This window comes from Tenebrio molitor, chromosome 3 (genome assembly GCF_963966145.1).
Source record: "Tenebrio molitor chromosome 3, icTenMoli1.1, whole genome shotgun sequence".
Classification (NCBI taxonomy): domain Eukaryota; kingdom Metazoa; phylum Arthropoda; class Insecta; order Coleoptera; family Tenebrionidae; genus Tenebrio; species Tenebrio molitor.
This window is the reverse complement of record NC_091048.1, coordinates 20,928,955-20,956,094: the sequence shown is the minus strand read 5'-3', so window position 1 is coordinate 20,956,094 and position 27,140 is coordinate 20,928,955. Positions and strand designations below refer to the sequence as shown.

Here is a 27,140-nt window from a genome sequence, read left to right as displayed (position 1 = left end):
GTTTTCGAATGTTAGCTTTCACGGCGTTTCCTTGACACCTCATGACAAGATGAGTGTTTTTATAAACAGCCGTCGAATGGCACTCGAGCCTCCCCAGAAGAAGGTAAAGAAACCCATAGACAATCGCCCACCAGAGTTATAAATCGCTCGCGTCTCGCCTTTGATTTATGCTTTCGTCGCTTCATTAAGATGACATCTTGGTGTGCGGTTCACCACGTCCTCTTCTGGGCGGTTCCCTCGTCCATCTGGGGCACAAAGTAGAACTCCTCGAGAGGCGCTGAGGTGTGAGAGCAGCAGATTCACCGTCCGTAAAGTACACCAGTTCGACGACCCTTGAGGCAGTCACCGTTCGATGCAGACGTTCTGCAGGTGGCGGCGACGGCCGCCATCATCACTCAAAGGTGGTCTAGTTAGCCGTGGTCAATCTTCTAATACGTAATCTCTTGCAATTTTGTCTCTTATCGACTCGAGGCGTTCCGTTTTATGTGGTCTTTATTTATGGCGGTTGCCATGTTATGTTGTTGAATGCGTCGTAAATATGGGCCAGAAGCAGCCGCCAACGTTTATTAACAACCGCAATTTTAAACAATCTCTAATCGAGATATACTTTGTGGTAAATTGTTGCAAAAATCGACATACGAAGTTAACACTCCAAGGAAACGTGGGACTCCGCTGCAGATGGTTGTCCAGATTGTATTGTATTTAGTTGATCAATAAAAAGAGCCCAAAAGTTTTCATATCAAGACATAACTAATCAATCAAATTATACCGTGCGATCATTTAAATGTATAATTAAAGTAGGCTATGACTTTTACATTACATTGGCTACACTAAAAAATATGAAACGGCGAGTTAACAGTTGAATCGAAGCAGGGGGAGAACACTTTGAACATTTGTTATAATTGTTAATAAAACTGCATTATTCTCTAGTGCTTCCTTTAAACACAGATTAAGATGATTGATAAGAGAGAACCCTAAACGTCAACATGTTTACATAACCACTAATTTACACAGCGAGTCAATTGACAGGATCTGCACAACAACAGTCAATGTTGCCAATCTAATTTAAAAATCATAGCCTAATCTAATTATAAATTTAAATGATCTCTCGGTACTAAACATAAAGTTGTCTACAAAATTTGATGAGAAATATGTTCCCATAAGAATTTCCAATAAATAAAATGCAAAATCTCCTTAAAAATAGTTAAGTACAACTAGTTATGAAAGTCATACTTTTTTTCATGAATTTGCAGTTTGATTAACGAGGGCGTAGCCCGAGTTAATCAAGCAAATGAGTGAAAAAAGAGACTTTCATAACGTGTCGTACACGCTATTTTTTGTTGTAAGTTGAGAAATTTGGCCTAAAGGATTTATAAAAAAAAAAGTAGGTATGCTTTGACAATCATCTCCAAGTATGAAGATGGAATAAAATGATGCAAAAAAGTGCTACTTTCATTACGATTTTTCGTGTAAAAAAGTGCTACTTTCATGACGATATGCAAAAAAAGAACGTTTCAAACTACACTAAAGTCAAGCTCGATAAAATGGCAGTGGTAATTGTAAACATATACCGTGCCCGTGAACCACCTGAAGTAGATTGATGTTATCTGTTTTGATCAGCGAACATTTTTTTTTCATTGTTGATGAACATAAGTCGAGCTGTGGCAGTCGATGGTCATGATTATTAGTCCCGAGAGATGATGGCAGTCTCGGACCAAGTGCCATAGCATACATTTTTGCTCCTACAAAAATTCCGTTTATTTCTCTTACTGCTTGTATTTATGATTGATCTTTGTTGGATTTCTATCAAACTTCCATTCAAAGAAGGTAACTCGCTTTGAAGCATTTTCCGTCCGGCTTGCCGGAGCGAATTCTGAAGGAATTGCAGTCACAAAGCAAATCTGTACGTGCCTATTTGAACGTCGTTAATGTGTTTCACCCCGGAGCGAATCTCCTTTACCACGGATCATTGTTACGTAATCTGTGATAAGAGCCACCGCCGTTGGATCTAGTGCAGCTTATAAATTAAATTTTACGATTTGCTTGGAGTAGTGACTTGCTCCCGGAGCAAATAATGGGAACCTCGCCGTCGATTCGAAATCCTGCGATGACTGTAACGATAATGACAGTCAGTAATAACCCTGTGGGAACGTCACGACGGAAACATAAATTTTAGCTAATTTGCTTAGGAATTTTGGGAAGTATGGGATTTTCGATTCAGGTGTTGGTGTCGTGTGAACGGTGTCAAATGGGTGTGAAACGTGGATGGTCGGCGCGAATTTTTGTTTACCAGACCATGTCAATCTCGTTATCTGTCTTAACAGGACGAAGACGTGGCCGTCCATGCTCCAGTTGACAAGAATCATTCTTGTCGTGACTAAGCACGATGAGAATTGCAGCAAGATGAGCCGTCTCTCTGATGTGCTCGATTGCATTCTCATAATTAATCGTAAACGTGACGAAATTATTGTTGCTTTTAATATGCCGTCATGTTGGCGAATCCTTGCCCATTATCTTTTCCGATGACGGTCATTATTCGGTGGCGCGGGCGCGCATCAAGTACGGGCGCGTTTCCGTCATTATTGACGTTTCGTTTTGTTCCAGACAAGACCGACCTCATAAGTGAACGTTTGGCCCACCTTTCGAAAGAACGAGGATCTGCGGATAACATCTCTGTGATAGTAGTGTTCCTCCGAGAACCTTCCAAAATAGCGGCGGAAGCCCACTGGGCAAACCGCAACGCCTCTCCCATCACGATGGACACGAGCCTCGACAACGCCAACAACCCTTTTGCCAACTCGAACGGCGCCGACAACAACATCATAGCGCAGAAGACCGACGGTCTCCTCCTCAATCTGTCGGACAACTTCAAACACAACGGGTCGGACCTGTCGCCGGCCGGAGACTTCTACCACAACACCGAAAAGTCGAACGGCAAAAGGCTGGCCTCCGAATTCGACGACGACGACGATTTGGGTCCGGAAACTGACGTGGACGCGGTGGACGACGTCTTGTCGCCCTCGATAGTCGCGGCCAAGGCCTTGGCCGACGGCATCGTCAACAACAACCCGGACGGAAGCTTCAATCCGTTCGTGGAGAAACACGAAGTTGAGAAAGCCGCCCTCGAGATTGATTTTGATCTTCAGAAGCAGCAAAGCAGCGAGTTTGATGGACAGAGGTCGCCCAGGGAAGAAACGCCGACACCGCCCGCCGATGCCAGTAAGTACCTTCTCAGGTTCTGTCTAAATATAAACCCATGGAACACATGAACGCTATTAGATCGAGGAACACCCACTAACGGCTCCGTAATTAGGTATTAAAATCGTAACAGATGTTACTCGATGGATCGCGGCCTTATCGGGAAAGCCTACGGTATTTGAATAAAAAGCAAAGATGGACGCTTACCAGAGATTTCAACGTGATTGATCCCCGAATCGCGTGTCTTTTCTAAACATGTTTACTCTGTAATTAGGGAGGAACAACAAAAGTGTGATTTTTCACGGCGAAAAAATGCGACGAGAAAATGGTGGACTTTGTACGGTGCTTTATATGCAATAACACGCTTAGACGTGATTTTGATAATTACCAAGAAGATGTTTCCTGTTTATATTGTCAACATGACACACTCGAAATACCACAACATCACTTTAAAATTTACCTCACCAACCAATAAGTGAACTAATAAAGAGTTACATGTTCAAACATAAATCTGATTCACTAATGCAATGGAAATTTTGAAATTAATGGAAGAAATCTAACTAGAATGTTTCTCAATATGATCGGTGAAAATATTTTCGTTACTCCCAAGTTAATACATAATATGTTTGTAGAAGCTATCTTGATTGATACTAAGATGTTTGTCACCGTTTTTTGATAAGTAATTTTTTTTATTTAGAATGAATGTAAAGATCTAATCTTTCTATTGGTAATTAAGACGTCAAAACCAAGCTATTACAGCTTCATTAAATTGTGAACACTGCAGAAACTGCACCCCCTTAAGTTTGCAAGGGACGTTGATTTATTAATTTTTGTTTTATGACAGTTGTAATCTATTCATGACATCGCAGCATGAATAATTGTGGTACTCAGTAGTCATTATCATGTTTTGCAGTCTAAAATCAACAAAAACGCTGAAACAATGCACCCACGTTACGTGTCATTTTTGCAAAGAAAATAGGATAAAATAATGACAAAATAGCAGAACGTTTTAGGTTTTCTCTTCACTTAATTTTGAAAGCTTTTGGTGAGTGAAAAAAGACACTTTATGCACGAGTTCTATACAGTATTTTTTCTAGGACTATTTGCCATTTGAAATATATTCAACATCAAAACCCAAATCTAACATTTTTAACGCCAAGATATCTAAACAATTTCAATTGCTTTCAATACACTCTCATGATTCGGGTATTTTCGCGTGTGTATTTGTATAACGCCAGAGTGAATTAATGACACCTTTTAGCACTTTTTTCAAACTTATTACATTTTTCACTGTACCATAAGCAGATGTTTTACGCATTAAAATACTGAAACATAATATGTACAGTTTTTTAACAGTAATAGAAAAAATCCATTTATTAAAGCCTCTATGGAAGAAAGGTCAAATCTTTGTGTATTTTGCTTAATGCAGTAATCCATTTACTCATATCAAATAACTACAATATAATTTATAAGAACATAGCCTTAATAACTGAGAAGTGAAGTGCAAAAAATTTCAAGCTCCCCATCCTGTGAAAATATGGTGAAGGGAAGAGGGTTGTATCTTTAAAATATAAAGAAGAAATTCTGTGTGTGGAATTTTCCTTTGTTAATAGGATTACTTTTGCAAAAAGTTTAAGTAAAATATTTATTTTAGTGGAAACTGTGAGCGTAATGATTTTTGGAAATTTACATAACTTTGGGCAATTTTATTTTGTTCACGATGATTTTTGTTTCGTTCACTATAGTAGTCGCGAGCAAAAAAAAACTGGTCGTCAAAATCATGCTTTGACACAATGGAAAATGCTCCATTGTAAAACGGTCGTAAATATTAGAACCTAGCATCATGTTCTATGTCAATAATAGTCATTTTTTCCTCATTTTCTTGACACTTTGTTGACATGGGCATAATCTTAATCAGGCAGGGAATTTTTTTTCATTTGTGACGATCTAACCAAACTTTGAAATGACATTGACGACCAGAATTTTTTGCTCGCCCTTGTGGCGCCTCGGCTGACGCCTCCGCTCCACAAACCGTGCTTGCACTTGCAAATTTATTTAAAGCAAAATATAATAATTTTTGTTAAAAAATTATCGGATAGGGAATTTATTTTTCTTCCATTGGCAACATAAAGGATCCAAGAAGCGACTGTCATGACACAAATCAATCAATTCCACAAATATTCAAAACCGTCGTCGTCCTCTCTGTTATTCCTAAGCCGTCGCTTGATAACCCCCTCGGCCTCTACTGCTATAACGGGTGTTTTTTTTAATTTGGCGTCGAAGTTGGCGTTGTGAATGCACTTTACGCATAACAGATCACGGGCTTGTACCGAGTGGTGCGTTCTCAATCGACTCTCCAACGCCAACTTCGACGCCAAAATTAAAAAAAAAAAAAAAACCTTTACATAATGTGCAGCTTGCGATAAAGGATACAAATTTGCCCGACATCAAAGTTTCACCTCAAAAAATTCTACAAAAATTCCACAGGACACTGACATTTTGTGGTGCCAACCTAAAATTTTTCATTAAAAATTCCTGTTTCGATTTTCTTGCCAAGGCAGGGAAATGCCATTTTCATGACGATTTAGACGAATGGAAAATAGTTTTTCTAGATGGAACCCAAAAAAACTAAATTTCAGCAAACGTGCGGCGTAACTTTAATAAACTGTCGCCTGTCAATTTTGTCATTTGCATGATTTTCACTCGAGAACATAAAACATTTATGACAAAAACCAAATTTTGAAATGGAAACGAAGAAAATGGTGCCTGGGTTTACCATACACAACCTTATTTGTGGAGTTTCGACAAAATTTCTCTTCAGCGTAGCTGTCAGTATGGTAAAAGCTACGCTGCACGTTTTCAGAAATTTTACTCTCCGTATCAATTTTCTTGTTGGTCAAATTGTACTCTCTGTGCTGAATTACCTGACCCGTCATTTGCATCACCGGTTCACATTTGAATCGCCGACCGCTCCACTTGTCAAAGTTTAAAATCCCATCAGGACTCCCACAAATGACCATTGTACTTAGTAATTACCATCTCTTGTTGTAGAGCGACGCTTTTGTTACACAATTAATGCGTCGTCATGACCACGACGCATCGTTCTGTTCCCACCCAACTTTAAACATTTTCCATATTCCTGCATGCCGTACCGTTCGTCCGACGAATCCTGCACGCTGTCGCTGCAGGAGATCGTCGATAAAGAGCTTTCACGTCAGATGGGCGAAACGGTCGAGAATGCATCGTCGGATTCGATTTTTCCACCGAGATGAAAGATAAAGCGGTTGGTAGTTTGTAGTTATAAATAGCGCAATTTACCCCCGCAGGTGCTATCACGGCACAAGTCTGAATAAATCTCGAACGTGACGTGTAACGGGTGAGTTTCGTAAGGCGCAAGCAACACTCGAAGATCTCGAAGATGTTAGGTGCGGATTAAACGCGGCCACTTCTGCTATTCGCGGACAAGGGGAGGACCACCGACCGGTGCATTAACGCGATCTGACACACTTCAACAAGTTAAATGGTGAGATCGCGAGAGAGTCTCACGACCTGTGTTATTCAAACGAGACGCTAGGATGAATCTCACAGAAACCCATCGTCGGATTCCGGGGATGTGAAGAATGGATTTTTGTTTGACTTGTCGGAAAGTAAGAGGGACGAGTCCAGTCTATCATGTTGACCGTTTCGTTTGACAACGCGATACAAACTATAATAATTATACCAGTATTAAACACCTTTTCGTCCCCAGAGTAGAAACAATGGAATTTAATCAGTGGTGTGTATGTAGAGTACTGATGACTCTGTGTGCCATTTCCGCTTATAGCGTTCATCATCAGTTAATTGCTTAGGAAATAATATTTTTATGCCTCACTACCAATTAGCACAAAGTAGCAAGTGCAAATAAAGATGATTTTGTCCAATTCGCAGTAGTTCTATTTTCGAAAATGAATTCAGTGAAGTGCCAACATCGGTCAGGGCTGAATTGCTGTACTAAAAATGCAAACCAGCTTGACCATTATGAGTGCGCTCTCTTAACCAATAACCAATCATTTCACTCTCTCATTATCCTCTCTGGTATTATTAAGCAGTTAATTTGATCTGTTCGATATCAATTCCTAACGCAAATGTGGTTCGGATTCCATTTAATTAGCCGTGTTGATAATTTTCCACTCGGCTTTATCGTCCTTTCTTTTTGCATGTTAGATGAGCAAGCACGAGTGCTGTCATTTCTGTCTGGTCTGCGCTTCCAGAAACGTAAATGAGATGTGTAGACAAGCGTGGCTAAGTTATTCGTATTTTTTCGAAAACGCCGTGCTCGGTGGAGCAGGAACACACTTAAAAACTTACAATTCGTCGGAAATTGACACATCAGAACGCTCAACTGTCTTCCTTGCAGTTATCGCGACTCGGGAATCGTCCTGGAGACACTTTATTTTTGAAGCAGAGGCCTTCTTGTGTTAATGAACCCTCTTCGCTTGGCTCAAAATAACAGCTCAGAAGACACTCTCTCGAGTTCAGTTTCTAGTGTTCGAGACGACAGATGTAGAATTTCTTTCTGTCTGTTGGTGTGTGCTGCTTTTAACGCGGTTCTTGTACAGTGCCGGTTTGTTTTACTTCATGCCACATCTGACGCAAATCTAATTACCGAGGTAATCGTTACCGTTGAAAAAGCACTCGTTTATAAATTTGGAAACTCCCCGACTGTAGAATTTGTGGTAATTAGAACGCCTCCTTGTCCTAGAAAAAAATGTAATGAAATAATGCCACCGAATTATCCAATTTAGTTTACATCGGTCCTGCTTTGCCGTCGATTTAGAAAGAGAAATTTATAACTGTCGCCAGTTCGAAAAAGCTAATTACCACGTAATTGTCTCCGGCATTTTATTGTCACGTCTGAGATTATATGGGACATCTTCGTTCATCATAAAACTACCGAAATAGGTCTCTATTTTTGGAAGACACTCCATATTGAAGAACACTATTGCGTGCTTCCCGAAACACTTCGATAATTAGTTGTATCGCGACGTAATCTTTCTTTAATCTCTCTTACACGGAGCTCATGCGGCAACGGCAGATAAAGCACGCGGCAACAGTCCTGAGGACTCGAGATGGTAGTAGTAAAACAAGCTCATTTGTCAGTCCAGGAGTCTCCACCATATTAGAATTCATTGTGTCAACGAGGCAAGCACGCGAGATCTCTTCATTTACATCGGTACTCCGGAGTCTATGACACTCGGTGAGCGAGCCGCTGATAAACTCCGCGATGCATCGTAATGTTCTATGCACTTTCGCATTCTTCAGGTGTTTTAAATTATTAGTCTGTCGATAATGACACAGGAGATGCACTTCTTGCGAGCAAAGACTACGTGATAGTTTAATGCGGTTGCCGGTCATTCCGATAATGTTTTATGCTTTCTGCGATAATGGCAAACTGTTTTTTAGAAACAATACTGAAATGCTCTTCGACTTGCAGAAGAAAAAAATACAGGCGACGGGTTTCTGAGAAGACTAAGTCATACGTGGTTTCTGAACATTTAGGTGAAAACTTCGCTGTAATCTGATTCGAACGCAGATGCGGAGTTTTTGGAGAATTGTGATGAGTAATTCATTCTGGTGTTCTATGTGCGGAATTAATTTATACCATCTGGTCAAAAAATCTGTGGGTTCAGTTGAATACGAAGGACAAAAGTCGATTCGTAAATACATAATACATACGTACATAGATTTATCCTAACAAAAATAAATAAAACCCAAGTAACATTCTAGGGGCCAGTTTACAGAAGCGAAATTAAGTTAATCGTAATCAAATGTGAAATTAACCGAGCACGTGATCAGATTGAACTAATCGAAGTTTCGGATTCGTATTTAATTCTCTTTCTATAAACAGGCCCTAGATGTTTAATTAATTAAAAAAAGAAAATCAACGCTTTTATCTTTTGTTTGTGTTGAATCTAATTTGAATTAATTCTAATAGTGTTTCTATCACTTTAAGATGAAAACGGAAAGCTGTACTATTATATTTAAATTATGAGAAATACTAAAGGAATATGTATATCAAAAAGCAACAAAGTTGCATTTCAATAATCCATAAATTTCGATTTAACGGTCTCCAAACATCTAGTTACTGATTTGAATGATTTGTTACCCTTTAAGTAAATTGATGATAATCTACAAACATTTTCACACCTTAAGTCAATTCTATCATAATACCGCTTTAGTGTTGTAACAACTTTTATTTGATTTGCTTCGGGCTCAGACAATAGTGATAAAGTTACTTTCATGCCAGTGGGTATCCTCAATTGCGACGAAATATCTGATTTCTGATTTTTCATTTTCACAATAATTGTTGTAAAAAGAATTGCACGCAGTCCTATTCCTTATCTATTTATTAATAACCTCTAAACCCTTCTATGAGCAAACAAATTATTATTAAATGTTACATAACCTCAATTTTACATTTTACTACTCCTATATCCCAGATGGAAATAACGGGATTTCCGATTTAGTATTTCACATGTTGACACTAATGACATTTTTGTTACCAGCAGATTATGAGTACTATTGGGAGAATAAAAAGTGGGACATCAAATTTCTGCCAGTTTTGAAGAATTCGATGTAGTTCAAGCGTTATTGTCATTTTGCCTTTGATTATTGTCATAGAAATTTGACACTATTCTAGTTGAGAGTTTAAAAACTTATTTTATATTTCTATTTTCCTTTTCCAAATGCCCTCTTCTTTTGAGAAAGGTAAATTTTGATTGGAACGTTGCATTAAATAAATTTTGACTACCTGCTTAGGTACTTACACTCATTCCTTACACCTACAGTTAATTTCAAAATTATAGAGTACACTTAATTTTCTACAGTGTGAAATTCACTTACATTTTTTTGTCAATGTCACTTTTAACAAACAAAATGGCTAATCTAACCAAATACCAAATACGCGAAAATGCTCATTCTTTCCAAATTAGAAAAAGGATGATCGATCCGGCGACATTTTATGTTGTCAAACTTACCTAACCTCTATAAAAAATATGACGGTCAAATTTCAAAAGGCAACTTTACATGTGGAAAAAACTGTAATAAATCAACTTCTTGATTTTTGAGGTATAATTTTGAAATTAACTGTACATATAGTCTTTGCCAAAGCCAAATAACCACCAACACTGCATTCTACCCAAAAAATCAACCGGCAACGTTGTACACTTAGATTTGATTGGTCTAGCATTCTAGTAATATCAAAATTGCCATTATACACTTAGTGTAATTTTGTTTTCACCAACATAGATCAACAGGTTGTGGTTATTTGAGTTTGGCACGGCCTATACCACCGCCGTCTTAATGATTGACATATTTCACTATACATCTGCCTGGGCGAAGCTTTAGTGCCTGTGATCTCCACGCCGCCACTTTAGGGGGGAATGTCACTAAATAATCATAACCTCATAAACAAATGTAATTAATTCAGTGAAGTTGTCAAAATGCAGTGTCAAAGACTCAAAGAGTGTCGCAGTTTAAAAGTAGCTTTAATAACAACACGGCTTCCTAGATTAATAAGAGTCGAAGCCTCTAATACGGCTGGTCGAGTTCATCAGTTGCAGGCATTTTTTCTGTTCCTGAGAGGGCGCCACTATACATTTGTGTATTTGGCTGCTTAACCGCGTACAAATCTCATTTTAAAAAGAATCGTAATTTGTATGTTACAGACACTACTTCAAAAAGTAGATTATTGATAGAAAAAAAAACATTAATACGATTTTTCATTCATTTAATTTAAAAAATATTCGTTTTTTGGTAGAGGGCGCTACTATACTTTTGGCTTTTGAAGGAACAGACAGTTCAAGGAACTCGACCAGCCGTATTAGAGGCTTCGACTCTTATTAATCTAGGAAGCCGTGAATAACAACAATTTTATTAATTTTTTTGATGCTAGTTCTGTGTGGTGTTTCTGGTTTTTAGCATTTTGCTGTTAGTGTTTATGAACTGGCTTTTTTATCATATTAGAACTGATATTGCGGTAAATGCAACAACAAATTCCGTTAGTTGTAATGTTGTAAACCTATTTCTAGATTAATATTAAAATTATAATCTCATTCTTGGATTTGCAGTACCTACATTATTTCCTAAGCGGGTCATTTCAGATAAAGATGGGTCCACAACAAAACAATTACCTATATTTGCTTAATTAATCCGTGCCATTCTTGGTGGAAATGAGTGGAAAGGATATTTTACGTTTTGTACAGTTTTGAATATAATATCATTTTGGGCAAATTATTATTCTATGAATTTGCACTCGCCACTGACCGAGATATTTTCAAAAAACGCGGCGCCGAAACTTTGTCCCTCCCGCACAACCGAACGAGTGCGCAACATTTTGCTTTTGCCATTTAGAATATCCAAACTGTAATTACAATTAAAGTAATGTATCATTTATTACTGGACAACTACGCATGACTGCATGCATCATGCAGATATATGCCGTTCACGATTATTTTAAACACGCAGGAGGCCGCGATATTTTTTTGTTAGATTGGCGTCAGGTCCTGTCATATGACGTTTCGTTTTTAAATATTCGCATTGTTGTCAATTCCGTCATTAATTTAGTTAATAAGAATTTACCCAGAACTACCCTACAAATATGTATGTTTCATTTCAATTTTACGATTATTGTTCCTAATGCGTTCAATTATTTAAAAAATGTAACAACTTGGGAGCAGTGTTCGGTTGAATTATAACCTAAAATAGATTTATTAAGACAAATCACAATACTGCCAACTAAAATGTCAGATTTTCATAGATAGTCCGAATTTGAAATAACCGTGAATGGTTTATACATGTGTGTGGACTGCATGTCAAAATTGTCACGATGCACATGACGATGTGATAGCATGACAGTTAGTTGCTAACAGCAACCCCCGAAATCAACCCTAAACGTCAGAATCATGAGAACATAGGATTTTTCGGTCTACGCCCAGGCCGCTATAGACACTCTGACTATCTAGCAGGTCGTGGTACATACAATACTTAATGACAACGTCAATCAATTCAAAGTAGGGTTAGAAATCTTGGTTAGAAACAGTGAAACAGATAGTGGTCAAAACATTACACAGTGGTGTTGATGTCCCACTTTTTTTGCTCCCAACTATACGGTCTCAGGGCGACCTTGAATTTGACAATTTAGGTCTATAATATAATAACAGATGAGCAATATGTAGAATAAAAATGTTATAATAAATCGTGTAGTGTCCATATTATAAAGGCAAGTGCTTTCAATACATAGATTTCGACAGAACTCCAAAAATGCTTTGACGCTTGACAGCAAAAGCGTTGTGTAGCCTTAGTGGCTGCAGTAAAACGTAAAGGTTCAAAAATCGAATAAAACCAAAATTGTTTGTAACAGACGAATTTTTTATTAAACAAACTATTCTTTGAACCTTCAGAAAATGCATCTGAAGTACTTACAAAATTGTGATAGGTCAGGTCGGGTGATTCTACTTCACAGTATTGTTTAAAAATGCATATTCGCAACACCTAAGAGTGATGCGATAATAGGATGAATGTGTAGTTTTATATTTACCAAGTCATTTTCATTGTCATGTAAGTTTTTTAAGGAACAATGTAGCGTAGCTGCCGTCAAATGTCGCATGTCAAAATCGAACGTGGTTCAAATGAGATTCAAACCATGTCATTTCAATCCCCTTATCTAAATGTCATTCTTTTTATTATTTTTTGCACAGGGAATTTATCATTTATCAAGTTTCCCTTCAAGATTTTTGTTTGCACAGAAAGATGCAGTGGCGGCATCCTGCTACGTATGCAACTAAATATGCAATAATGCATGACGGAACGTCGGCAAATAGAAAGCCATACTAATGTAATTTTCTTCGGATTTTCGGCGAAATTTCAATCGACAATCGTTAGATCAGCACGTTCCTCAAGCGTCAATTGTTGCAGTTAACCCGGAATGCCTGTGCACAACACAACATCCGTTGAAATCTAACAGTACCGCGATTGTGCAACAACTCGCAATTAAAGTATTTCTAACACGTTCGTTGGAAGCGACTTCATTCTTGAACGGTACCTCTCGTCGTTACGAAATTTCGAAAAGCGCGCCACCCGAGTCGGTACCGCAGGGCATCTGAATTACCGTCGTTTTCAAAATTCAAATGTCAGTCGCGATAAGCGACGAGTAGATGCAGATAAATGACTGATTCGTTGCGGTGTAGATTAATCGTTATCAGAATGGCAGAAATAAAAGAGAATTATCCAAATAATTTGTTTATTTCGTGATATAATAGGACTAGGTGTTCGAGTGCGCGTGCGCATTGCACGACCCAACCCGAGTCAGTCTTGCACCGGCTTTGTAGAAGGTTTCGCTGTTCTCTTTCGTTCCAAGTGCCTAAAATTAATTTTAAGTGTAGTTACTGTCGGTTCTGTGATATTTTTTATGTTTTATAGTGTGTCGTCGTAAGGTATGTCCGCTGACGGGTTCGCTCTTGTCCTACTCGATTTCCCAACAGTGGTCCTCGAGTATCCTTTTATGTTGAGACACAAAAAAAGTGTCGTAATTAACCGACACTTTTAATGTACGAAGACCAGCACGCAGTTCGTTGAAGCTTCGGCATTACTCTTGTTGTATCACGACATCTATTTTTAAAACTTTTGGCAAGAGACATTCGAAGGATCGCCGTCCTGAAACGCACGTTGAGATTTTCTCTTATCAGATCGTCCTCGCCGGTGTTGCAGTCGCATTCGCAAGGACCACGACGATTCGCAACAAAACCGAGAGGAGAGGTTAGATCGAACGATCACTTCTTGCGGTGTCCGGTACCTGTAGGAGGATCGCCTCCGTTTGGACATTTTTTGCGCACTTTTACGCTCGAATTTTCCGGCAATTATTCACTGTCGAGGCCGCGAGTCCGTCGTGTTTATGTTGTTAACCGAAAATAATTTTGTTTTGTTGAATCGGTCATCGTGATTTTCCTCGCTGCACCGCAGCTAACGAGGGGAAAAATATGTGGGTATAAATTTGTAAGATTAAAATACCAAACGACCAGTTAAATGTTAACAACTATTTTCTGCATATTAATAAGATTAGATTATGTTCAAGTACAACTTCAATGACTAACTACCTGCGAAATCAATCATTATCCGCATATGGCAATGCCGAAAACCGTAGACGGTGCGATTCCTTATAAACACACAAACGAAAATTAACCAGCGTTTCTAAATAAAAACATGGATGTTGGCGTAATTTTTATCGAAGGCCGGCTGCCATTGGTCAAATTTTTGACAAGCGAGGATCCAGCCAATCATCTCAGTTTCGCAGGTTTTATGAATTGACCAAGGTTTCACAGTTTGCTTTGCGATTTTTACACGAAATATCTTCGACTTTTTGCCGAAAATGTTATTCACATGTTGCGAAATACCGTCTTTTACCTAATTTCACATTTTATTGTCGCGGTCGCGTAATGTTTCAAAATCGCTGCAAGAACCGCACTTCTTGGTAGACGCTCAAAGGCCGAATTCGTGGTAGTTGAACCGAAAATAGCTCGTGTCACCGTTTTCTGCAAGGTGAACCACATTTATTGTCTAATTAAAATTTTGCGTTGCATACAAAACAATAACATTGGCCTAAACAATTAATTACAACTCTTTTGTTTCAGCAGGTAATGGCGTTTCTATTTCGCTACAGGTAATCAGGTGAACTCCTGTTCTGAGTAAAGTAAAACAACAATAATGCTCGCTCGACTTTCAGAAACTGCTTCAAATTTTCATTTGTAGTAGGTAAATTACACCATGGACAATTCAAGTAAATTCTGATGAACTCGTGTACATTTGCTGATCACGAGTTGTAAAAAGAATGGCAAAGCAATGCAAGAATTGCGATTACAAAAAAAATTACTAAATATAAAACAGAAGTGATACTTATTTAATTTGGTAATGCTAATTTAAACGAAGTTAATAACAGTCCCATCGTTTTGTTTATACTTTTCAAAGATAACAAACTTCATTAGACAATTTTGTTGATAAAACCTTGACTCGTACAAGTTAAATTTTGAAAAGGGGAAGTGTCATTAAACTGTTAAACGTAATATTATTTTTAACATAGACAAAGAAAAAAATTAATGGGTTGAAGAAAATTGGCAAATACAAAATGTGGAAATGGAAGTATGAGTAATAAAATGTGCACGGTCATGTAGTAATCGTAAAGAGTAGAAATGACAGTGTTACGTAAATTTACAGTTTGAAAACAATTTCTTCGGTAATGAGTCATAAAGTGGCGAATATAGGTGACATTTTCTATTTGTGTTAAACCGTGTGTCAGATGTTGGAAATAGAACACTCATCTGGAGAATGTGAAAAGTCTCGTAGTTGTTCTGACAGTATTTTGCAGAAGATTGTTTGACATGGTACAATTTGGGCGATAACTTTTTTCAAAATGAACATCGTTAGCGTTATCGGGCCCGAAATGAAGGCAAGTAATGTGGTTATCTGGAAAATATATTGCATTGTTTATCAGAGCGGTGCAATAATCCGTTTATCGGCTTTTGAACAACGACATTGGCAGCTGGCCCGGAAAAGCAACCCATTTTGGCAAAGTGGAAAAATTCGGCACAGTACAGATGTTACTTGTATTCTCTTGCGCCACCGAATGAGGTTGCGACGTGTTTGTTATTTTACTCGAAGAATGGTCACAACAGTTCCGGAAGGAACTTGTACCGACAGACTCAATTGTGGGTCGGCTTGAATTTCGTCGGGAGTTGCGACTTTGTCTTGTCCGCGCTGAGCCAGTCACGAAAAATCCCCATAACATTAACCCCTTTCCGTTCGGGTGACGCGTCGTCCGGGGTCGAATTACGTTTCACGGGGTTTACGAGGGGTCAGGATGACAATGACGAAGAGTGTTGATGTCTTAATGTGGCGCAACGTTTTATTCGTCGGAAAAAAAAAATGTGTAAATATCACTTCGGGGCTTGACAGCTTTCGTTGGAAAATTGAAATCGATTTAAAAGCGACGATAGTGCAATCGTTTATCTGTTTATTAAGAGGAGATATCAATCTCGTTTTCGATTTTTTCGAGCTGGTAGCGAAGAGTTATCACGACTCGTTGCACTATCACCGAAATTTATCTCGCTTCTTGCAGATGCAGGAAGATAAATTACATGAGAATGAAACGGGGCGCGGCCGAATTTATCAGAATTTATCGTCGGTCGTGGTTTTTTGATTTTTACCGGAGAGACCTGCCGGGGCAAGCTTTCGTAAAATTTCTTTGATCGGTCATGTGAAAGTGGGTTGGCGAATTTGCATTTCGACCTACTATGAAGTTATTAAAAACAATGTGGAGGAAGGAGTAAATATTTATTAACCTGCTTCTGTGGACGCTGTTACGGTTACAATAATAAAATTGACGGGCTTTTGTTGGGAGTTTTCTCATTACCTAAGTTTAGTCGACGGGAAGCGCACCGCGTGGATTTTTCACGACCGATGATCCGATTTTACACACAATGGCCTTATTGAAATCACAAATGGAACATTTTCGTCCGGGATAAGTTTGCCTGATAGGAACGACATTTTCAGTGGAACCACCTGCGTGTCTCAATTGTGCAGACATAATCGATATTAAGATTGGACAGGGGTGGTGAACTCGGCGCTATCGATCAAAATTACGTCTCGTCATTGTCGTCTGCTGGCAAAGTGTGATTTGGCAAGAAGTCGCGGGAAAAAATACCTTAATGTGGACACCGGCTCACGAAAACCATGATGTCAATTCCTAGTCTGTCGCACAGATCGAAATTGGTAAATGTGAAACCGCCGCCACCTGCCAAATGTAGTGACATCCAAGGATCTCCGTGAAAGTTTGCACTGCATTAATGCAGCGTACAATTCCAGATAAAATCGATTAATTCAGAAAGACACAATGGTCCGATAAGTCGTCCGGTTTGATTTCCCACAAAATTGATTTTTCGTATCGCAACTGGCAAACGTAAATAAATCGGAATGTAAGAAAACAAATTATTTTGCGCCGATCTTTGTCCCAAGTTTGTGGAGTATAAAATGACGTCCAGCACTGCTCTAGCATTGTTTCTAATTAGCAATTGAATCTGCATTAAGCCATGAATCATTGTTTTTAATTAACAAAGTGATGAATAATTATAGTTATACGTTATCTTTTTTTATTTTTGCCATTAGCGCAATATAATTTCGTTTAAAAGCACATCACAATGACATACTTTCGTTGAATTTTACGATGTCGTCATGTTTGATAACCGAAATTTAAAAACAATTTATACTTATAAATATTGAGTATCGTAGGTGTGTTTTGCTAGATAAAACTACACTTGAAACAAAAAATAGGAGACCTAAAATAGTAATTTATTATACGAGTTTTATAAGACACCATTTTGTCGCACGAGGAGCGCAGCGACGAGTGCTATAAAACAAACAAGTGCGACAAAATGGCTTATAAAACGAGTATAATACAATATTTTTTCTATTTTGCTCCTTAAATTTAAAAAAAGTTCAAAGCATAATGCTAGGAAATTTATATTTGGCAAATATAAGGGTTGGTAACGCGGGTAAATAGACGAACAATTGTAAGTTTTGAATTTAAAGTGTCATGAAGTGCAGCGATCACGTAGCAACAACTCACTATCAGTCACTGCCAACATTAAAAATTGAAGTAAATGTTCCTGAAACGTGAATCGAAAAGACTTCCTTTTCGAAACCCGTTTGAGTGTATACAGACTGTTTTATATGTGCAAAATAGAAAAAACATTTAACCAATGCCTTATGGGCAAGTCTTCAAAGATGTATTAAAACATCAACAGATGAGTTCTGTATTTTTGATATAGATAAGGGTGGCAGTTTGATAGTTTCGTAGAAGTACACCACAGATGTGTGTTGAAGTTATGTTAGATAAAAATCTTATTATTCAAATGTTATCTTATCCGCATTTTTCTGAAACCATTTTCATTTCTCCAGGTGTACACTACTTATTAGTTCAGTATTTTTATCAATTCGACGAAACCAGTTCTCCAAATAAAAATTCCATCCATTTGAGTTCATTCAGAAATATATATGTAGTTGACCCAAGTTGCAAAAAACCACTTTGCCTTTGCAACAGCACTTTTATGGCATTACTCATTTGAAATTACTTTAAAACTGTACTTATATGCAAAATATTCAATCCAAACTATGATTTTCTGGTCTTTTTGTGCCTTTAAAAAATATCGAAAAAATGCTGTTGCAAATGACAAATGGTTTTTTGCAACTTAAGTCAACTATAACTTTTAACTCTAACCAACTCCCCAAATTGCAACGGATGCAGATTTAAAAAAGAACTATCATTTTTCCCTACGCTAGTACCGGGTGATCAAGAAGGACTGTTTAAGTTGGCAGTACAATTAAGAAAATTTTTTAATTCGGTTATTTATAACACTGCAACTGGATATGTTTTGTTGGTTTATTTGACAAATATCTGATATAGGTACAGCATTAACAACGACAAGCCACCAACAACCGGAAGTTACTCCTGTTATACGATTTCAAATACGATCCAGTGTTACCAACTTAAACAGTCCTTCTTGATCACCCCGTAGATTGCTTGAAGACTATATTAGTTCGTCTTGGTGTTGGTGACGCTATCGGGAAAGTCCCCCCAGTCTTCTAATCGGAAGATGTTTACAGAATCTTCAAGTGAGACCTTGTATGATTATTGCCCCTTAAATTCATGTGGAGACTTATACAGGGTGTTTGTGGAAGTCCATGTTATAAATTTAATCACCAATAGAACTTTTTAAGACAAACATTTTTTACATATTGATATTATTTTAATCGAATATTTTTTCTTACATTTTTCTAACCCCTAATTTAACAATTGATTGATTGATAATCATCAATCGAAACGAAAGAGTGAGTGAAAATGTTTTTGTGCGGTAAAAACTAGAGCTTTTTTGAAGAAAGAAAGTTTTTACTGTTTTAATTCGAGTATTTTAATCGAGTAATTCTTTTTTTGTGCTTCGTTATCAATGGATGTGTAAACACATGAGCGGGTATAAATTTTACGGTTAAAATTATATTTAATTTTAACTCTGGAAGAATTTGCGGAAAAAATGATAAATGAAAAAAATGTTTTTCACATAGGTAGATCGTTGCTAAGTGAAACCCTCACGAACTTACGTTGGTCCTACCAGCTGCCGAGAATTCTTTCAGAAGGTGATTTATTGCCAAAAACATAACGGAGAGGTCCGGTCCATTGTCCCGATACGAGAAAACTTTTAAAGCGTAGCTGTAACCATAAAGGCGAATCTGTTTTAAAAATTTATAGGAAACCAACAGTGACTGATATAAAGTTGATTTCTATTTATAGATGCAAATTGATACATTGATTTAAATTTTTGGTGCAACCCAAGTATAATGAACTTTCGATAAACAACACGGAGTGTTCACTTTTGCATCAATTTTTTTCCAGATACATACAGGGTGATTCATATAGTATCATACAAACTTTAACCGGTGGTAGATTCCAACCCCTAGAGACTCTTACAAAAATGTCTAGTTCTAAGGTTAAAATTGTTGAAGATAAAGCATGTTGAAGAGTGTACTATGGTACCACCTTTTAAGAACTGCAGATAAATGAAAATATTTTACGTTGAAACAAGGCATTGTTGTCAAAATGAAACTAAAGCGAACTTTATAATATTAATATTTTCTCTAAAGCAACAATTGTTTGCTTCTATTATGACATTCATGACATTTGTTATGCATTGGACGTAAAGTGGAATAATTTAGCGAAGAATGGCATTTACTAATAGTGAAAAAACCGATATGGTAATTTTTGCCAATTTTTGATGTATGACTCAAAATTTTATTGTCAAGAGCCTTTTAAGACTGGAATCTGCCACAGGTTAAAATATTTATGACACTATATGAATCACCTGTATGTACCAGAAAACAAAAATTTTAAAAACCAAAGCAAATTTTGATCTGTGTGAGTCCCTTTAGAATAGATCTACTAGAAAGTTTAATAAGCGTGTCTAAGTCATTTTTTTAAATACATTTTTGAAAAATTCCAAGCCAAGCGTAATTTTCAGAGAACTGTGGGTGGTACGTCATGTATTCGAAATATGATTGACGTTGCAGTATTTTGTTGTTGCTATTAATATCCGATGTCCTAGACAGACTCGCCTGACGCGAATAAATCAACGCCGTTGGTAAATAGCGCGGTGTAAAGAAAATCAAGTCTGGATAATCATTTTGTGTATTTTCTACAAATAAAAAACGACGCCTATTAATAATAGTAATTTTTGTCACGCCACACGTCGCCAGTGTGCTACCGCTCGGACGGTGATGCCGCTAATCACCAAGCCCATTGTCCCGGGCGATTATGCATACATACGAATGCGTTTGGTGGTCCGCAAATCCATCCATCAACCACGTAATACCTGCAGGGATAGTCTCGTTAATCCACCAACGCGTGATATCGCATTGTCGTAATTTACAGCACCGGGGCGGAACTGTTGCATGTGAACGGGCGTGATCTCGCGCGTCCTCCATTGTCTGATCTGGTGGTCGTAATGGTCCTCTTATCAGGGAAAACTCCCCTAATGACCCACCTGTTGAACGCTCATCAGCTGCCGTGCAACTGCCGTCTGCCCGAACCTTACGCAAGGGCGGCGGGCCACGATGAAATTGCCAAGACGGAAACGTCTGACCGGTCGATTTTCGATTCTGCAATAACGACCGAGCGGGTGGCGGAGTTGAGTGCATGACCTTCGGTTTTTGCGACCGTTGGCTATGGTGTGCTGGTCGTCCGGACACGAAACAGCTCCCCAAGTGTCCGAGTGAAGAGGACTATCAGCAAGTTCCATTAGTTTAATTTCCCAAGCTCATGGCTCTGCCCATGACCCAACAATTACCATCCTCATCGCGAATTATCGTGCATCTGGCAACGGAGCTGTTGCACCCGACGCGATCGATGTCCCCGTAGCGACAGACTTGCCCCGAATGGTCGTATATTTTGTCACAGGGTGTGGCTTAAGACTTCCATATCCGAGTGACGGATCCCCATATCCACGCACACCACGTGGGTGGTACTCGCGGCCCGTCTCGACTTATGAGGAGACTAGAAGGATAATAATGAGGACGTTGGCGCGTTTTACCAAGGTTTTACACAACGAACGACGGAAATCGCATGCAAAATCTTCACGATGTGCTCGGTTTTTTGTTGCACAGATTAACTGGAATTAAATTATCAAATTGAAGCGTCTCGGTGCAGTCTCACGTGATATTTACATTGTTCACACATCATGTTAGAATTACATATTTCCCAAGTGATAACTGCAATGTTTCCGTTCTAGTTCATGATGGTGGGCTAGAGGACAACGTAGGTGATAGCGGCGAGGAATCAGAAGACGAGTGGAACTACATCAAAGGAGAAGAAGCCAATAAGGAAAATATCAGTCCGTCGCAACCGGACTGTGAGGTAAATATGTTTTTTTATTAGTCCTCGGAGTTTATACTTACGTTGTCGTTAAGGTTGCGGATATTTTGGAAGAACAGGAAAACATGTCTCAGTTGAATCCGAACGCGGCCGAATTCGTGCCGGTCTCGCCGACCAGAAGCATTCCCTCGCCCGCGTGCAGGGCCCTGATCAACGATCCGGTGTTGGCCCAATCCCCGAAGAGACCAAGCGAAATCGACATCAATCTGCCAAACCCTCAGGATTTCGAGAAAGAGGTCAAATCGCGACCTAGCGATTTCGATTCGTTTAGCAATGGTCACGACCATGAAGGTGTAAGTATTCGCGTTTTGTTTTCGTGCATTATCTCCATTATTTTTGCTTTTACGGCGTCATTAAACTTTGCCAGATTAGATACTCGTGTTAAAAGTCAACAGTTGTCAGTTCCAAGACGACCATTGTTAACGAGTCGCGTTTGTGTTTTTCAGGATCAGAAATCGTCGTCGCAAGAACTGATGGAGAATCTGCTGAATGGCAAGAATATCGACGAGATTCCCGAATTTCAACCAGGCAACACGCCGAATAAGGCGCCGACCAGCGATGAGTTCCACTTCGGGCCGAACGCTGCGCCTTTCACTCCTGTCAAACCGTTGGACCAATCGGAGGCCGGTCTGTCCACCAAAGCCGTTTTCGGTGACGAATCGACGAGCAACTTGGACTCGACGCTGGATGCGTCGAGGGACAACGTCGATTTCACAATCACAATGAAGGGCAAAGAGGACGATCCAATGTCGATGTCGTTTTATCAAGACAAAAGTGGCGGTGATGCAGATCCTTTCGATTTGAACCAAGTGCAAGTGTTGCCCGAGAATCTGGACGACTTTCTTGGCAAGCCAGACGACGATGACAAACTCCACGATGATACAATTTCGAATGTATCAAAACAAGATCCGGCCAGAAATCTGCTCTCGGACGACATCATCCTCAACAACGACGAAAGAATACAAACCACGGATTTGGATAGAGTCGTCGACGATGAAAAGGAGCTGGCGTCTCCTGTTTCCAACGACGACGAATCGAGTGGAGTTTGCGAGTTGTCAAAATCTCCGCAACCGCAGATCGATGAGTTATTGGAACATCTGACGTGCAGTCTCCCCAAAGAAACTCTACCTGACGTTTGCTTGCGGCCGGAGTCGAAATCCCCACGACCGGAAACTGAAGAATTCTTACAAGTGGAATCCCAAAAACCACAATCTCCCTCGCCTGAACCCAAAGTGTTGAGTCCCGAACCCACGTCGCCGGAACCACACACCGCATCTCCCGAACCTGAAGCGCTGACACCAGAACCTCTGGCACCTGCGTTGTCGCCAGAACCTCTGGCACCTGCGCTATCGCCAGAACCTCTGGCACCTGCGCTATCGCCAGAACCTCCGGCGCCTGTGTTGTCTCCAGAACCATCGGCGCCTGTGTTGTCTCCAGAACCTCCGGCGCCTGTGTTGTCTCCAGAACCTCTTGCACCTGTGCTGTCACCAGAACCTCCGGCACCAGTGTTGTCTCCAGAACCTTTGGAACCAGTACTGTCGCATGAACCACAAGCACCTGTTCTGTCGCCAGAGCCCCAGGAACTACTTTTGTCGCCAGAACCTGTGGTGACTCCAGAAGTGCAAGATGTATTGATTCCGGAAGCGCAAAAATTAACTTTGTCTCCAGAACCACAAGCACCAGTGTTGTCTCCGGAACCACCGGTATCTCAGACGTTGTCTCCAGAACCAAGTGAAGAAATCTGTCAGATTTCTAAATCGCCGGTGTTGCAAGCGCTGTCTCCAGAACCAAGCGAAGAAATTTGTAGTTTACCGAAAACTCCAGAACCAGAGAAAATTGCCACACCGGAACCGGAGCCGTTGACGGAAACTGTGTCAGATCCGATCGTAGATGAGATATGTAAATTTGAGACTGAAGAAAGGAAAGACACGTCAGTAGAATCTCCCATTGAGGACATTACGTCTTCTGTTAAAGATGTTACGTCGCCTATTAGTTCACCGGTCCTAGATCAGATTGAGGCCGATCCAAACATACAGTTGAATTTCGCCCAAGAAATTAACAACGCAGTACAGGCAACGATGCCAGTGGAGTCGTCGTCACCCATAAACGAACACAATTTAGTCCCGGACGTCTGTCCAATTTCTACACCCAAGTCAGTAACCGATACAGAGTCCGTAGTTACAACAGATTTGAATTCTTTCTTGGACAGGTCGCAAGTGGCGGATCTGGCGTCGCCGCTTAGTCCAGGGGAACAGCCGTTGTACCTAGAGGGTGGCCTGATGAACCTGAACCATCCTCTGGCAAAGTGCGTCTACCCCTTACCCACCGAAATTAAGACTGAAAATATAACTCCCGAATTCGCGGAGCCGGCTGTAATATCCCCAGTAGAGGCGAAAGAAGAAACACCTTCAGTTCCTTCACTTCTAGAACAAACCGTGAAGGAACCAGAAGTTGCAGTAACAGAAACAACAGCTGCCGTCGCCGCGGCGGCAGTGGGAGTGGCGGCGACCGCAGCCGTAGCCGCCACCGCAGCGGAAAAGAAAACCCCTAAGGTGAAGGCTCCAACGGGTGCCAAGAAACCCGCACCGAAGACTGCCGCGTCTCCTGCGAAACCTGCGGCGTCTCCCACGAAAGCGAGAACAACAACAGCTGCAGCCGCCAAGGCGAAACCTCCAACTTCCACCAGAACCACCACCACCACGGCAAAGGCAACCGGTGCTGTACCTAAACAAGCCGCGCCTAAGCCAGCATCCAAACCTAGGACACTGACTACCACAACCAGGACAAGCTTGGAGAAGAAGCCTTTGGCGAACGGAGACGTTAAGGCACCAGTCAAAGCCAGTTTGACGGCGAGGAAGTCATTGGATAGTCCCAAACCGTCAGCGCCAAAACCGGCAACCGCCGCTAAGGCGAGTCCCACAAAACCCACAGCCCCAAGACCGGCAATGGCATCTTCGAGAACCACCACCACCACCAGGACTACTACAACAGCAGCGCCTAAACCGAGGCCTAACACTTTGGTCAGCAAAACCGCCTCTAGTGGTGTCACTAAGACGACTTCTGCGACAACAACGACAACCGCTAAGGTGAGTCATCCGGAATCTTGTTTGGACGATTTATTGATTTGTCGATTAGTTAAGCGCGTCGAAAACTGTTGCTTCACCGAAGACGTCGACGCCTCCCAAACCACGTCCCACAACTGCTCCTGCTAAACCTCGGGTACCTCTGAGCAGGCCAACCAAACCATCGGCGGATACGGAGAAACAAAATAAGGATAGCGCCAACAAATTAACAGCGTCACGCACAGTGACGTCGACAAGAACTACTGGATCGGCCTCTGCAAGAACTAGTACTGTACGAAAAACGGATGTAAAGGTACGTACAATTGACAAGAGTGCTTTGTAAAGTGGAAAAAATGGAGAATTTTCACGGAGCATATTTTGTGAAATTCTTGCATACATAATGCAACTATAAATTAAACTTTCATCATGATCATGATATTGACAGTTTGATTAGTCTTAACAAGTGCACCTACTGTGCAATCACCGCACTTTCAATATAAACCACATTGATTGGTTGCTAAAAATAAACGAACGTAATATTACATAGATTGAAAAACACTATAATTGGTCAAGTGAAATCTTCAATTGTCGTGTCATGTCTTTTGTAGTTGTATTTATGTCAATATTTTGTGATAAGATTAATGTAAAAACATTAAATTATTCACTTTGAAACAAAAAGATGATATGACTCAGTTTGAAAGAAAAACATTAATAGTTTTTGTTGAAATGTTCAATGTTTACTCAGAAAGAAAATGAAGGTATTTGGCTGAGGACAGGCCGAACAAAAAGCAGACACGTGAAATCAAGTAAAACCTAGTCACAAATATCTACAAAATATCTTTTGAAATACACTGACCGGCACAAAAAACGACTCACTTTGAATTTTATTAATATAATTAAGTAATTCATTGTCTTAGAAAAAAATTTTGATATAATGTTATATTGATAAGTGTTATTTTAAGTTATTCTTTGCCAAAGAATATCCGACAAACAAAACATTAAACACAGCAAACAAAATTTTAATGAAAAAAAATAAATGTAATTTTTTAGAATTACAATGCAAAAATTTCCGATAATAATGTGGAATCTGGAAAAGTGCCCCGAATGCTTGCAGCGTTTCCACGTTGAATAGCAATGGAAATCCTCTCGAGAAGGAATTTCTTTGATTTTGAATCGCCTGATTCCGAATAAGTCGGTTTCCGATGACATTAATGAAATCGATGGCTTCTTTGCACCAAGGGCCTAAAATTTCAAAGGCTAAACCTTTAAATGTACATGACGAAATAATTGAACTATATTTGCTAGAAAAAATTTAATGTTATGAAAAATCGCCAAAATTTGAACAGCATTTTGAATTAGTATCTCGTATTGTCAAATTAAATCTTTTTACCGGTTTCAGTATAGTTAAGCGTTGGTTTACATTCACAAAAGTTGGATGGTAGGTGAGTCATAACTGTACTAGTACAGTTATGCTGTAGGGTAATATTGCCATAGTGACAATAGTGACATGTCAACAACAATTAATAAATGAAGACAATATCTAACTGTATTCATTATTAATTCAAACAATCGGAACTAAAAACAACAATAATTACTTAAATAGACGGAACTCTGCCATAGTAAAAGTGAACTGCACTTCATAGCATGGGGCATCGGGTAGTACCTACGTCCATAATGATGAGGGGCAGAGGGGCTATATTTCTTCGACTCTATAAACAAAAAGATAAATACGCTACGAAACTAACACTATGAGCACTTACCAGTTCATGAAAATACGCCAACATCACTGTCATTTGCACTTGTAACCTTATTTAGATCCTGCCCTTGTTTGAGTGTCTCTATGATTTCAGATAAGTACCTCCTGCCTTTCGATTTTTCCGGTATTAAGCTATTTAAAGCTTGTTCTTCTTCATTTAAGACGTTTTTCGGTAAAACACTTTCATTCAAACTCATTTTGCGAAATGTCTGTTTGTATAAACAACCAACTGTATCTATGACACTCGAACATATCATGCAAACGCGATCAACTCAATCTATTTGTGTGTTTGGATTTAATTGTTTTAAATTCTCTTCGGCTTATTCTGAAACCGGTAAACTATTGAACAAACCGCGGATGTTATGAATCATAACAACCTTAGATGTCTTAAAATCCTCGCTCTACGAGCTCGGATTTCAAACCGACATCTGCGGTAGTTATGATAGTCATAACATCGCTAGGTATGTTAATAGCTATAACACGTAAATCAACAGACAAAAACACAACATGGAAGTAGCGCAAATTTTCTAATGATTTATTTAAACAAAACAATTCGGTTGCCATGGTGACCATAGCACTCCCGATCATTGAAAATATCCCAATTTAACTAGGTATAATA

At 39.4% G+C, this 27,140-nt stretch overlaps 1 protein-coding gene across 3 annotated transcripts in view; it reads left to right on the top strand.

Annotated features, from left to right (window-relative positions):
• LOC138126344 (uncharacterized) overlaps nucleotides 1–27,140 on the top strand; it is a 74,560-nt gene that overhangs the window by 45,476 nt on the left and 1,944 nt on the right. Inside the window, exons 8-13 of one of the 3 annotated variants that reach the window (XM_069042109.1) lie at nucleotides 2,605–3,219; nucleotides 21,561–21,685; nucleotides 21,739–21,996; nucleotides 22,150–23,855; nucleotides 23,913–24,789; nucleotides 24,839–25,078. In XM_069042109.1, the coding sequence (XP_068898210.1) occupies nucleotides 2,605–3,219; nucleotides 21,561–21,685; nucleotides 21,739–21,996; nucleotides 22,150–23,855; nucleotides 23,913–24,789; nucleotides 24,839–25,078 (3,821 nt within the window). Of the gene's footprint in view, nucleotides 1–2,604; nucleotides 3,220–21,560; nucleotides 21,686–21,738; nucleotides 21,997–22,149; nucleotides 24,790–24,838; nucleotides 25,079–27,140 lie in introns of all 3 variants that reach the window. The other 2 variants (XM_069042108.1, XM_069042110.1) reach the window with 2 other exon arrangements.